The sequence below is a fragment of the Bemisia tabaci genome, chromosome 10, assembly GCF_918797505.1.
Source record: "Bemisia tabaci chromosome 10, PGI_BMITA_v3".
NCBI lineage: Eukaryota > Metazoa > Arthropoda > Insecta > Hemiptera > Aleyrodidae > Bemisia > Bemisia tabaci.
The window spans coordinates 14,059,289-14,074,294 of record NC_092802.1 but is presented as its reverse complement, the minus strand read 5'-3'; the positions used below and the strand labels follow the sequence as shown (position 1 = coordinate 14,074,294).

The window sequence follows — 15,006 nt, the reverse complement described above, 5'->3', positions numbered from 1 at the left end:
ATCGCGATTTTATCGCCCGGTAATTTATCGAGATATTTTCGAAATAAAAATCGCGATAAATGGCGATTTCATCTTAATTTTATCGACGAAAATTGACCGCGATTTTATCGAACCAAAAATTGCGACGTATTGCAATTTAATCGCCATATATTGCAATTTTTATTACGGTAATATCTCGATATTTTGACACAGATAAAATCGCGATAACCAACCGATAAAATCGTCATTTATTGCGAGCACTGCTACTTGAGAGGGCGGCGAGATGAAGGCAACGAAACTTTCTGTTTTAGTCGGAGCATTTCGGGAAACTGCAACTGTTCAAGCCTCACAAAAATCCAGAAGCTGACACTCAAACGTCCATCAGCGAGATCATGGGCACCTATCACACCATCGATGCGGCCTATAGGGGCCGAAATTTCTTCTGGGGAAGGGAGCCCAAAAGCAAAGATTACATCTCCTTCCGGTTCAAAAGACCAATCAATTTGACTAGGTAAGTGTAAATTGAGTGCGCTTTTAAGAGTCGCTATACAGTAAGCAATGTTAAAATGATCCCAATATCCAAACCAACTAAAAAAAGCTATAACTTTATCACAGTCACTGACTCTGAACCTGAGTCGGTCACGCAAAAAAGATGGCTTCACATTGAGTGAATTATTTCAATCAGTTCCTATTTTGAAGATAATTTGAATCGAATAACAATTTAGTGTGATAAAATGTTGCTCTGAATGTGCATATTTGTACTGTATCAAATCCGTACTGCTGTGCTAAGGAAGAACGCCGTATTAACCTTCAAACGGTGCCAAATTATCCCCGATGACATATCTATTTCTTAAGAAAGTTATGAATACTTATTCTTGAAATTTCAGATACTTCAGACAGGATTAAAGACGACAGTTTCTGAAAAATTCGAGAAAAATATCTCCAGTTTCCCAACAAGTTTATCAAATTTTTACCCAAATTGTATCAAGAGGAATTTAGCAACTTCTGAAAGCTCATACGGCGTTTCCCCTTAGTATGGAAGTTGAGGGATAGTGAAAGATTGGCAAAAGAGGCTCTGAAAGGAAACTTTAACAAACTGCTGAAGCTTTAAGTTAATTAAAATCTAAATTTTTGTCGAGAACCAAACTCCGTTCGAGGTCTGTGAAGTTAGCACCCCGACTTTTAAACTTTTAAATTTTCTCTTTTGCTAATCATTGCTCTTCATTTGCTCACCTCGAAAATTGCTTTCATTTTTTTTGCTCTGGCATGTACCCCCCAAAAATCAAACTTGAACTTTCAGAGAGGTCATTGACCTTGGCACCCCCACATTGTCCGATTGACCTGAAAATGGTCTCAAACGACGGAGAATCATTTGCTCACCTTTGCTCAGCCACTTAGTTTTTGTTGCTCACCCCTCCGTCCCCCCCCCCAAAATGAAAGGCGGCATTTTGGGGGACATCAAAGGCAGCACCCTCACTTTGTTCAATTCAGCTAAAATTGGCGTCAAACGACGCAGGATCATTTGCTCACGATTGCTCAGCCCTTCGTTTCCGATGCCCGAATCCCACCTTTTCCCGAAAACGAATGGCGGTTGCGAACATAGTCGGTGCGCTCCCTTTGATGTGCCCCAAAATTCCGCCATTCGATTCGCAGGGGGAGTGGGGGGGTGAGCAACGGAAACTAAGGGCTGAACAAAGGTGAGCAAACGATTCTGCGTCGCTTAAGACCATTTTCAGGTCACTCGGACAAAGTGGGGGTGCTAAGATCAATGACCTCTCTGAAAGTTAAGGTTCGATTTTTGGGGGGTACATGCCTTAGCAAAAAAATGAAAGCGATTTTCAAGGTGAGCAAATGATGAGCAATAATGAGCAAGAGAGAAAAGAGGTGTGTGAAAAAACGGCCAAAAATGCCTCAAGGCATTTGCGAATTTTGATCACTTGGGGTGATACAGTAGCTACCGAGACGCCCAAAACCGGACGCCGTTTTGCTTAGAAGCGCCGGGTTGCGTCGTTGCCATTTTTTAAAGTGGAAACCTTTAACAATTCATATCTCCGCCGCATCTCAACCGAGTTCAATGAACTTTTTTTTTAAAATGTTCCTCTTAAATAGAGCTTTCTAGTGATGTATTGTTTTCTGGGGTTTACTTGGCTTTAAGTGGCACTTACGCGATTTTAGCAGTTTTTGATAGACACAAAAATTTAGTTTTTATTTTCCCACGATCGTGGAATCGACGGAATCTAAACAAAAACCAGTCTAAATGAAAGTTCAGATTCTCACCTTTCTAACGAGCACAAGATCATCCCGGGGAAACGTTTAGTTCCCGAGATATGACCGCTCAAAGTTGGTCACATGCGCTTTTGCGCAATGTGAATGCGTCTTATCACTGAGTCATTCGCGAACTAGGGGTCCCTAATGTTCAATTTACGTTGAAATAATTACACAGAACAGTAAGATGTACAACACGAGCCGTATTTTCACCTTCGGCTGCCGATGTGCGACGTTGCCATTTTTTGAAGTGAAAGCTCTTAAAAATGCATAACTCCGCTGCATTTCAACCGATTTCAATGAACTTTTTTTTAAAATTTTCCTCTTAAATAGAGCTATGTAATGGCATTTAGGTTTCTGGATTTTATTTAACTTGGGGAGGCACTTAGGTCGTTTATAAGATTCTTTGCAGAGATTTTTCATACAAAAAATATTGTTGCTATTTTTTTCTTTTTTTCTTTTTTTTCCCGCGGGTTGTGGGAGGGTTTGAAATGGCAAAATTTAAAAGAAAGAACTTTTAGAAAAGGGATTCTTTTAATCACTATTCTAACGTGTACAAATATTGAAAGCGACGCTCTCATTGTACAAGAGAAGGTGGTGTTGCTAATTTACCAAGATTTTTGCATTATACTTTAAGCGATGGTGATTTTCCGATTTAGTTTGAATGTTAAAAAGAATCGGGGGAAATACAGACCCCCTCCTGAAAAAAAAAAAAAAAAAAAAAAAAAAAAAAATAGCAACACTATTTTTTGTATGAAAAATCTCTGCAAAGAACCATATAAACGACCTAAGTGCCTCCCTAAGATAAATAAAATCCAGAAACCTAAATGCCATTACATAGCTCTATTTAAGAGGAAAATTTTAAAAAAAAGTTCATTGAAATCGGTTGAAATGCAGCGGAGTTATGCATTTTTAAGAGCTTTCACTTCAAAAAATGGCAACGTCGCACATCGGCAGCCGAAGGTGAAAATACGGCTCGTGTTGTACACCTTACTGTTCTGTGTAATTATTTCAACGTAAATTGAACATTAGGGACCCCTAGTTCGCGAATGACTCAGTGATAAGACGCATTCACATTGCGCAAAAGCGCATGTGACCAACTTTGAGCGGTCATATCTCGGAAATTAAACGTTTCCCCGGGATGATCTTGTGCTCGTTAGAAAGGTGAGAATCTGAACTTTCATTTAGACTGGTTTTTGTTTAGATTCCGTCGATTCCACGATCGTGGGAAAATAAAAACTAAATTTTTGTGTCTATCAAAAACTGCTAAAATCGCGTAAGTGCCACTTAAAGCCAAGTAAACCCCAGAAAACAATACATCACTAGAAAGCTCTATTTAAGAGGAACATTTAAAAAAAAAGTTCATTGAAATCGGTTGAGATGCGGCGGAGATATGAATTGTTAAAGGTTTCCACTTTAAAAAATGGCAACGTCGCAACCCGGCGCTTCTAAGCAAAACGGCGACCGGTTTTGGGCGTCTCGGAAGCTACTGTATCACCCCAAGTGATCAAAATTTGCAAATGCCTTGAGGCATTTTTGGCCGTTTTTTCACACACCTCTTTAAAATTTTAAAAGTCGGGAAGCTAACTTCACGGAAATGCGAAACCACGTATCACGTCGCAAATGGAGAAACGTCGTCTCTCATTTGCCCAAAAATATGTATGACGGATGCACCGACTGAAGTGTGAAACCATACGTATCTCCATTGCGGTATTTCAAAATTTCCGTTCTTACTTCATCTCTTCCATGAGAAACAATCCAAATTTACGACTTTAATTTTTGAACCAAATCTTCTGCTATCGAATGCGAAAAATCATGGAGAAATTAAGTTTTATGTTGACCAGCTTCTCGAAAGAAAAATAAAATTTCTAAAGAAGTCTGCAACGTCGCAAATGGAGAAACGTCGTCTCTCATTTTGATCAAAAATATGAATGCATGAAATTGAAGGCATTATGACTTCCCTCTCTCAACTTATATTCGTCTGTATCGATAAACAATGGGACGCGTTCGCTACGGCGCCTTGATACAACTATACAATCTCGACGGATGTCCGTATTGCGTTCAAAAAATGGAAGGCGTTTTTAATTTCTGCTCGAGTGCTCATACTACCTGTAGTTGATTCGATCGACAGACGCGTCGGTCGGCGGTGACGGGGACTTGATGCAACTATTTAAACTTGATGGATGTCCGTATCGCACCGACTGAAGTGCGAAACCAATGTTTGTTATGTTAGCACCTTGACTTTTAAAATTTAAAATTTTCTCTTTTGCTCATCATTGCTCATCATTTGTTCACCTCGAAAATCGCTTTCATTTTTTTTGCTCAGGCATGTACCCCCCAAAAATCGAACTTGAACTTCCTAATAGGTTAATGACCTTAGCACCCCCACATTGTCCGATTGACCTGAAAATGGTCTCAAACGACGGAGAATCATTTGCTCACCTTTGCTCAGCCCTTAGTTTTTGTTGCTCACCCCTCCTTCCCCCCAAAATGAAAGGCTGCATTTTTCGGGACATCAAAGGTAGCACCCCCACTTTGTCCGATTGAGCTGAAATTGGTGTCAAATAACGCAGGATCATTTGCTCACGTTTGCTCAGCCCTTCGTTTCCGATGCCCGAATCCCACCTTTTCCCGAAAACGAATGGCGGTTGCAAACATAGTCGGTGCGCTCCGTTTGATGTGCCCCAAAATGCCGCCATTCGATTCGGAGGGGGAGTGGGGGTTGAGCAACGGAAACTAAGGGTTGAGCAAACGTGAGCAAATGATCCTGCGTCGTTTGACACCAATTTCAACTCCATCGGACAAAGTGGGGGTGCTGCCTTTGATGTCCCCCAAAATGCCGCCTTTTATTTTGGAGGGGATGAGCGCAAAAGAGAAAATTTAAAATTTTAAAAGTCGGGGTGCTAACTTCACGGACATCTCCGTTCTGGGGTAAACATCCACACTGAAGCTTGCAGTGAGCGCGCGGGGTAGGATCATAAATTCGCAGCACCTTCATCAAACGCCATAAAAATTGCATCACTTTTTGGATTCAAGATCAAGAACGAGTTTATAATTAGCATGGATTTTCTCTCCAAACAGATACTTTCTCCGAAGTGGCAATTTGGAACATCCATCTGACCAGTTTTACGAAACTGACGTTGTGGTGTACCCGGAAAACGGAGCTGGTCCAATTTCAATCGGTAAAGTTACAGTATTTTCGCAATAATACTTCTTTGATCCATCTTTTTATAATTCCTCTCTGTTATTTCCAGTTCACAAAAATTACAAAATGATAAAAAAGAATACGAAACAATGAGGACGAGAAAGACACAGAAATAAAAAAGTAAATTTTAAAAGCACAGATTGGTCTTTAAGAGAGGAGAAAGTATATTATGCAATTACGGGGATGTGACATTATAGATATTAAGCAGACGCACCGAGTGACTTATACTGTTGGTATGATAAGGACAGTTGAGGGGCTTGGAAGACAAGCCGCATAAGTGCAGTTTTTGCTATTTCGAGAAATGTGGGTTTGAAATATCGAAATTACACGGATCCTAATGAAAGAAAGTTCAAACTGACTTTTTGTTGCTTAAAAATTGGAATTTGGGAGCAAATTTTTCACAGAATATGCATTAAAACTAGTTTTACTTTAAATCATGAGGAGCTCAATTTTTTCAAAAACTGCACTTATGCGCCTTGTCCTCCAAACCCCTCAGTTGGACTGCATTTTGCAATTTGGAACTATAGATTCTAGCCCCGTTTAAAACAACGTATGTGCCATTAGTTTCCCTTTGCATATAAGTGTTTTTAGATGAGACAGAATTTATAGCTCCAAATTGCAAAATGCAGTCCAGTTATAGGTTGAATGGCTTAATACCATTGCTTTGATTAGAATAACTTTGGTCAAAAACAATATAACTTTGCTTTGAATCACTTACATCAGAGTTATTTTGCTCCAATATGATTGATTTCGTGTTTACTTTGAATTGATAATAAGTAATGAATGAATCACTGCATTTCCTTAAAACGCATTTTACAAGACGTCAGACTACAAATATGTTTGGGTTTATAGCGTCCATCTGCTGATAGGTGTTTCTATGGATGAGGTTATATCACAAAAAATACAGGAATTAATCCACGACTTATAGGCGTCCTGAATGAAGTCGACGGCTGTGTCATGATTCCTTGAAATCTACCATAATTCAAAATGCCTCCATTTCTGTTCGGTATACAATCTTTAAGGCGTTAAAAAGTTAAAATAGTTGCTAAGGGTAAAAACAAACTGTTAGCAACGTCCGGCGCGCGATAGTCGTTAGAGCACCTCAAATTGTTATGTCACGAAACTCCGGATTTTTTCAAAACTCCTTCAAATAAGTGGATATGCAATTTGATCTCCGGGGAGTTAGAATAGTTGCTCGAGGTCAAAAGCAAATTTTGGCAAGGATGATTTTATTTGGACAGCCATGGGGAGGATGGCGTATAGTGGTCTAGGGGTAAAGAGTTTCTACTTCTTCCCTCACTGCATGATTATACATTCAAAATGTTTGCAGGATCATTTGATGGCGAGGGAATTGCCTCTGGCCTGGTACCAAATGAAGTGAATCCAATCACTGAATTTAAATTGGAGGTCAGGAAAAACAGTGAAAATGACGTAATTCTAAGCGAGGTATTTACGATTTTCTTCAAGTCATCATTATTATATTCATGTACTTATATTCCAATTTACTAATATGAAACAAACAAAACAACGTAATTTTAATTACTTACATCGTGAATTGTCTCTCAACAACTAAATAATTCGCTGTAATTTTCATACAAAAAGACAACGAATTTTATAATGTGTCTCTTAGAAAATAGTAAATTTGCAGTGCTTTTTAAATGGAGACTTTTGACTCAACTGGCGTAAATGCAAAATTTTAATTATCTTGGATCATTTTGTGAAATCTTTTATATTTTAGAAAATATTTCATCAATGATAGTTTTATATTTTTAAAACTCAAATACAATATGTTACCATAAACTTTACTTTCTGTGCATTGTAGTTCCCATCAGTTCACTGAATCATGATTTAAGAACTAAAAAGTCAATATCTAGGAATTAAAAACTTGATCCTCAATTATGTTCGGGTATAATTCATTGAATCACATCGAGATACACTTTTGGGCTTATTACAAACCATTTGCCGATTAAATGGTGAATAATACTATTTGTAAAGATGCGTGATTTTCAGGGATTTTTGAGAAAATAAAATTTGAAAATTTCAGAAATCAACCGATTGGTGGACTGCCTGATCCATCTCGCAAATATTGTAAATGTACTCAATAAGTTCTCTAATACAAAATTTTATAAATCTGATAACGTATTTTATATTTTCAGATTCTTCTTGAGACAGCAAGCTAAATAAACATATGAATTTGGCAATGGTCCATCATTATTGAATATTAGCACCAGACTTGAATTCTTCGCGAGGAGCACATCGAAAAAGGCATAAAGAATGGCAACAAAGCGCAGCAAGGACACCGAAAATCAGAGAATGTCAAATAAGTGGCTCCTAAATTTTGGAAAGAAAAATGTAGATCATTCCTTTACCTAAATTTATAATTCAAAAGATGGGCGAAAGCAAGAGCTACAGGTCATGCTAACCACACGAGAGATCGCCAAACACTGCAAAATGCAGGAATCGCTTCAGAGACTTTAACGCAAGACAGAAAAATAAGGCTACAGACAAATGCAACTTGCTTGACGCATGAGGCAAATTTTTGCGACTGGATTTGCTTGATTTGTGGGTTAGAAGACTGTTGCATTACTGTCGGAATTTTGAGAAATCAGAATCTAGTATCTAATTTTCAACCAAATACTGACGAAAACGAGCCAAATCACGGATTATGCTCAAATAAGCGCGTTAATAAACTGGCCAACGTAACACGATCTAATCTACGATACAAAATATTATACAAAAATGTACAAAAATATGTGAGCTTTTTATACTTTACTCTGTCACCATCACCTCACCACGGTTGTTGTTACTCAGTTGATGTTATTTTCACACAGAACACCGCCATGTAAGAAAAGTTGGTTGATTTTTGAGGTTTCTGGTGAAACCGTTTATTCCCATCCACTTTTTGACTCCCTTCCGGAGATGGATTGAGAAATTTTGGATTTGGTTCAGACACCAGTCGCTGATGAGCTCAACAGACTAGTGGATTGGGTTTTAAAAAATGTTCTGCATTAGGATCGGCCGAAGAAGTCAACCAATCCACTTGCGAAAATTCGCCTATGGAAACGTCATCTTTGAAAAATTTGCTCTCTCTAAACCACACCCAGAGATTTTCAGATTAGCGGAAAGCCTTTGCGCTCCACCTCTTCGATCGGCGAAAAACTCGATTCAAATTGAGAACGACAGATCAAAGTTGCAAATGAGGCTACATTGAAGGAAGAAAAAGAGCATTTGGAAAATGTTTTGAGAAAAACTGTACGAACCACGAGCATTTATGCTGAGCTTTGTGTATTTAGACACATTTTCAGACTTTTAGCCGCACGCGTGCATACAATACGAGACCTGTCCCATCGCCCGAAAACGCGGTTTCAGCTCAAGTTTTTAATCAAACTCCGAAACCTCGGAAAACCAAAAGTATCCGACGGGCTATTTACTAAGCTCAAAACAAATCCTGAAGATTGTTTTGAATACTAGCCCCATTTCCATTGTAAGCAAAAGCGGCTGAGAAAATCATATTTTCCGAGAGGCGGCAATTTTCAGCAAATTGAATTCTTAACTTCTGTACTCGATTTCGTAACCTCGAAAGCGTTATATTCGAGGGAAAAGCCTCTTTTTGTGTTGTATGTTGTATTTTCTTATATCGTCATGCATAAATTCAATTCATGGAAAATTACAAGGTAAAATAAAATGAAATGATTGTAAGAAACTCCCCTCTCTCTTTTTATTTTCCTCCGGAGACGGATTTCAGGTCCTGGTTTGACCCATCTTCAGCTTGCGACTTTACAAGGTAAAATCATAAAGTACAATAAAATCGCAATGTTCTGAAGCGCCGATGAAGTCACTTTTTGAGGCTGTTTTGTCCAGTACTCCTGAGACTAATGTGCGGCGACTGGCAATGCCGTTTGTGCGAGATCCCATCTCCGGTCTTCGCTCAGAAAATTCAAGTATAAAATGTATTTCATAAAAACCGGGAGTGTAATACATTTTTGAATTTTTTATGACTTCGGCGAACACAATTTGCCAAAATTCGCAGAAATAATGATTGATTTAAATGAATAAATCCCGAAAACCACTTGCAGCCCACGATTCTCCCTTAAGCCGCCGTGTTAAAAAATGCCGAACGGTCCCCAGATGGTTCCCTCTTTCCGGCGAACAAAGGACTCGGAATGGCCCGTCCATGGATTGACTTCATCGGTGCTCCAGTACATTGCGACTCTATTGTACTCTATGGGTAAAATTGACGAACGAAAATAAAAAAAAATTAAAAAATGTACACTGAAAAAAAAAGTAGCTTGGATCAAGCATGATGATTCTTGAATTTGCCGCCAATAATTTTTTTTCTTGCTTAAAGCTGACTTTTTCTTGATACAAGAAAAATAATGCTTGGGTTAAGCAAAAAAGTAGCGTATGTTAACCAGAAAAATTCTTGATTTAAGAAGAAATACTTCTTGGCGGCAAATTTAAGATTCTTTTTTCCAGTGTAATATGCGCAAATCGGTACCTCAGGAAATTAAATATTTGAAATGCGATTTGGACATATGGAGGACCCCCTCTGGATCCGCCTATGATTTTTTTATCATATGGCGGATCTAAGGTTTTCGAGACGTTAATTACACACAAGCTAAACGAGTACGTCATTTTTCTCACAGACAATTTGGGTTTCGCTAGGGTATACATCGATGGAAAATAGAACAAATATGTGAGGGAGTTATGAAACGTAACAAACAGAATAAGTGTTTTTCTCTTATAACACTTTGGGGTATACATCGTTGGAAAATAGAACAAGTATGTGAGGAAGTCATGAAACGTGATACAACAAACAAAATACTTGTTTTTCTCTTTTCCATCGATTTGCAACTATATATGACCTACTTTTAAGTCATGCGCGATCCTCGGACAAGTTCTACTTGTACCAAAATTCTCGAAAGCCGCCAAATTATTTGCTCATTGACGAGTTCCTTGTTCAAAATTTAGTAGAGCTGACTGTTGAGCTATACTGTTTTCGAAACAGAAACAACATTAAAAATTTGCACAGGGAAAAAATTAAAATACACGTGTAGCATAAGTGAACCCATTATTGAATCTAAAGTAGATTTTCATGACAATACTGTATTGATAAGGCGCTGCAAAATGCACAGCCAAGGCCTCAATGGGGGGGGGGGGGGTTGTCAGGAAAATCTCGCATGATTCAAGGTGCGAATGCCAAAAACTCTAAGTTCTCATTATTTTACACAATTTTGACAGCGGTGCCATAAAATTGTGTCCACGTTTTGGTTTGGCGATTTAGTTCTTGCTACGTTTTGCTGAACACTCTTCTCCCTCAGGTTTGTACTGATACTCATTATAGAGCTCAAAATTTTGGAATCTAATTGAAACTGTTTAACTTTTTGCCTTTGTTCCCCCCCCCCCCCCAAAATAGTGTGGACCCAGCACTATTTTATCACCTTTTTAGCCACTGCGTTTGGTTGTCACCATTTCTCGAACAAATTACCTATTACGTCATTACAACGTGTTCTCACGATCCAGATGAGGACATCGGAGAAACTAAACAAGAGAGGGTTCCAAGCACCCAACTACAAAAGTTCGAAATTCGTTCTAATACTCTTCGTGTTATTGCCTAGCATTGTGTACTGTGATATTCAGATCCATGACCCAACGGCACAGGATAAAGTCATTCATTTTTTGACAAAGGTATGCTCATTAACAATAGACAGTTCAAATCATCAGCTCCTCCATATCATGAACTTGAACCCTGATTTTGAAATCAATGGTCTTCTTTATAATTTACATTTAAACTCAATCCAAACTTCTTACGTAGACTGTATGCAGACCCTAAATGATTTATTCACAGTCAAACGACCAAAAAGCATCATTTTTGTCTTGAAAGATCTCAGCAATATTATAAATTTGATTTTGGGCACTCAGAATTTTGGGAAGAAGGTGCAGAACTTCTCCGAATATGCAAGATACAACTACACTACAATTGATTGTAGCGAGATTGGTCAGTTAGGGGCACTGCCTAATTATTGCATCTTTCACAGTCGGAACTTGAGTAGCGTAATTCGGGACCCACGAAGACCATGCGATAGAAGACTGCCAATCTTGGAACAAGACCTAATAGCAGACTCTGTTCTTTCCGATAAAAATTTTGGCCATGTTCGTGGCTTATATGCAAACAACATGTGGAATTTCAAAAACTATCTGATATTCTTTTTGCACACGACGGAGTCCAAATACATAAATAATGTTACCCTTACAAGACAGCGAAATATTTTCGAGTCGGACGCCGGATATTCTCAGTTGGTCTTCGTTTTCAAATTCATTTGGCGCATGTTTCGAGGACACAAATCCATTGTATGTTTCCAAACGGCATGCTATCATTACGAACCCTTTCACGAGGAGATCCAGAAGTATGGTGGTCTCCACGGCGAAGTTTTCTTTGATTTTTCCTGGTACTCCATGAACGGAAAAACGTTTACATTTTCCATCGAGGAACAATACGCATCCATCTTCCCCAACGACTATTGCCCTTTTGACACCAATTTGTTTGGAAAAGTTGTTGAGGAGATGGTTCACCGACGCAACGGTGTCGTCAGTTATTTACTTCCTGCTATGTTTGATGTTTTAGACGAAAAAAAGCGAGACTTTGAGATTGGATTGAAGTACGGTTTTGATCTCGTTGCCATTCACTCCGGATTCTTACATATGCCGAACTTGGATAATTTTGATGTTTCTATATTTCCCGAAACATGTCATGTGACCCTGAGGGTACCGCGCTACGATTTTGTGCCCCAATACATCGCCGCGTTCAATTGTTTCTCTCCTACCCTCTGGGTCTTCGTTCTCGGAACATTGGTCATTTTCACCTTGATTCACATCTTGAACACTGAGGTCGAGAGGAAATGTTTTCCTCGATTTTACCCGGAGCAGGATTTACCAGAACGGAGATCTCTCTCCACTTTCCTCACCATCGTCAGATATATTCTGGGAATAAGTCAACCTCGCATTACCTTGCTTAAGTTATGGTCGGGAAAAGGTTTTTTCTTCATCTTCGTGTTTTCCATGTTAATCTTAACCACCTTATTCCAGAGTGGGATAGTCACGTTTCTGAGCGTGCGAATTCGCCACGCCGACATAGACGCGCTCAAAGACCTAGAGGAGTCCGATTTCGTGGTGGAATCCATCGACTACGAGTGGGATACTCAATTTCTCGGGGACGAACCGCAGTTCGACTGGATTAAACGGAAATTAACGGATGGCTTTCAATTCAGGTGCGGAGACTTCGGCTGCTCCTTCGAGCTGGATGTCAACTATTTCCATTTGAACGAGTCTCAAAACGAAATCAACTACACTGCTTTGGAGGAAAGAGAGATTGACACGATGTTAAAAGCACATGCGTACATTGTAAGGGTCCCCGGTAGATCTGCTGAGCATAACAACATGGTGTATTTTGATGTGGCTACCGGACGCGAATACGAGTTCCACGATGTGGCCGAGCGTTTGATGAGCTATCCGTTCATGGTTTTTTCGGTGAAAAACTCGATTTACTTGAAGGCCATCAACGATGTTCTGACTCGTTTCTTCGAAGGAGGCTTCGATGAGCCAGACTCAGATGTAAAATCTGTTTGGAAAGAGAACTATGTGACAGTCGAGCGGAGGGGCGATACAGAGGATCCGAGACCTTTCTCTCTGATTGATGTGAAGTTGGCTTTTATTTGGCTCGGAACGGGATTGACAATGAGTGTCTGTTGTTTCGTCATTGAGCTGTTCAGCAATCTGCAAATGTAAGCGATTTAAGTATCCACGATTGAATCAGTGAGTTCGAAAACACACCAACTCGGGTTTTTTTTCGATTTTCACTTTTTTACGGTTTAGTAACACGCATGGATAGAAGCATCTACACGTAAAAGGAACATTCGAATTTGCAATTGGAAGTGCTCGAAACAGCGACGGGAAAAGGGAAAAATCGAAGTACTTCATTGGAAATACCAATTTTTTAGCCATTTCAAGGGAAACGGGTGACCATCCGATTTTGCGGTTTTCTTTTTTCGGTTCAGTATACATTGTACCAACAAGTTATATAAATATTCAAGTGTTGTTCAGGTCGAAAAATATAAATTTTTCAGGGCAGACTATGAAAAATCAGTATCTGAAAGTCGGTGAGAACAAAACACACCAACTCGGACATTTTTAAACGCTTAATTCTTTGTCGTCAAACGTGGTGTATCGATTTCAACTTGGCGCTTTACAAAGTCTCTAAGTACTTGTCCTTTGGCACCAGAAAGGTTTTTCTTAAACTATAACTTCTTCGCCCGCTGCGCAGTTTTAGATGTTTCCTGAACATTTTTTTTTCCTGCGTTGGTGTGTTTTCGAACTCACTGATTCAATTGTCGACGCGCTTCATGCGGTAATTCAAGATTGCGCGAAAGGTCTAAGAAAATAAAAGATGATTGCGCTAAAAGAAACCTTGACATCTCCTACAGGAATGCGCGAATTTAAAATGACGTTAATTAAAGGTGGAAGTTCGGCAAGACAGGGAAAAGTCAGAAAATAAACGCATTTTTATGTTAACGCTAGTTTATGTTAGTCTTTTGACAGGTCATGATGTCTTACCTTCTGATGATAAGTGATGTGAAAAGATTTGAATAATGTTCGTAGGTATGAAGAACTTTCCTAACTTTTCTCGGAAAACGTATTTAATCGGGAGGAACAAGGCAACGATGGAATGCTCATGCGGCGTCGAACACAACATGTACCTTTTAAGCTCTATTATTCGATGCCGCAATTATTCTAACGTGAGTTCGAATAATCGCACCTAACACAGTGCGACCAGCGTTAAACATATATCAGCGCCTGCAAAACTTTAAGAATACTTCACGCATCGCGCCAAACAGAACGATCGGCGTACAGTCTATATTAGCGCCTACAAGACTGCATGAATACTTCTCGCATTGCGTCCAATGCAGTGAGGTCGGTCAGTTGGCGTGAAACGCACATTAGTGCGTACATGACTGTGGGAATGCTGTGGACTCCGTGGCATCATTCTTGACTTTCTGCTCCAGTTTTTACTATAATTAAGTGGATAATATGTATCCTCATTGTAACGATTCAGCAATTTTGATGATATTTAATTTTTTTTTTCGGTTACATTGAAAGACAATATAACGAACGAAAATATCTTGTCGAAATTTTCGATTCTTTTATTTGACATCATACAGGTAAAATCGCGGGAACTTTTCAGAAAAACTGTGTGTAGCTTTTTAAAAACATGCATTAGAATAAAACATAGAAGTGGTACATAATGTTGCAATCAGATATCATAATCTTAGATAAACATACGATTTCTTTTGGGTGCACCCGTCAGGTTTTGAATTTATTCATCTCTTAAAAAAACTTGAACATGGTTGTTCTACGATTTTTCGAGTGTAGTTTTTCTCACGATTAGGTGGCCGCGTAGCGGCGACAGGCTCCTAGTTCACTTTTTAAATGTCTATTCGGACATTTGGATGATTGGGCTATTCTTGCTGTGTCATTTGGATGACTGAGTTCTGTGAGAGAGC

At 39.1% G+C, this 15,006-nt stretch overlaps 1 protein-coding gene across 6 annotated transcripts in view; it reads left to right on the top strand.

The window, feature by feature from the left end:
- LOC109037744 (alpha-1,3-mannosyl-glycoprotein 4-beta-N-acetylglucosaminyltransferase A) overlaps positions 1-9,155 on the top strand; it is a 33,894-nt gene extending 24,739 nt beyond the window's left edge. For all 6 annotated transcript variants that reach the window (XM_019052556.2, XM_019052555.2, XM_019052554.2 and 3 more), the window contains exons 10-13: positions 291-490; positions 5,326-5,426; positions 6,780-6,895; positions 7,606-9,155. In XM_019052556.2, coding sequence (XP_018908101.2) covers positions 291-490; positions 5,326-5,426; positions 6,780-6,895; positions 7,606-7,629 — 441 coding nt within the window. In that variant the 3' untranslated portion in view covers positions 7,630-9,155. The remainder of the gene's footprint in view (positions 1-290; positions 491-5,325; positions 5,427-6,779; positions 6,896-7,605) is intronic.
- Positions 9,156-15,006: the final 5,851 nt, after the last annotated feature.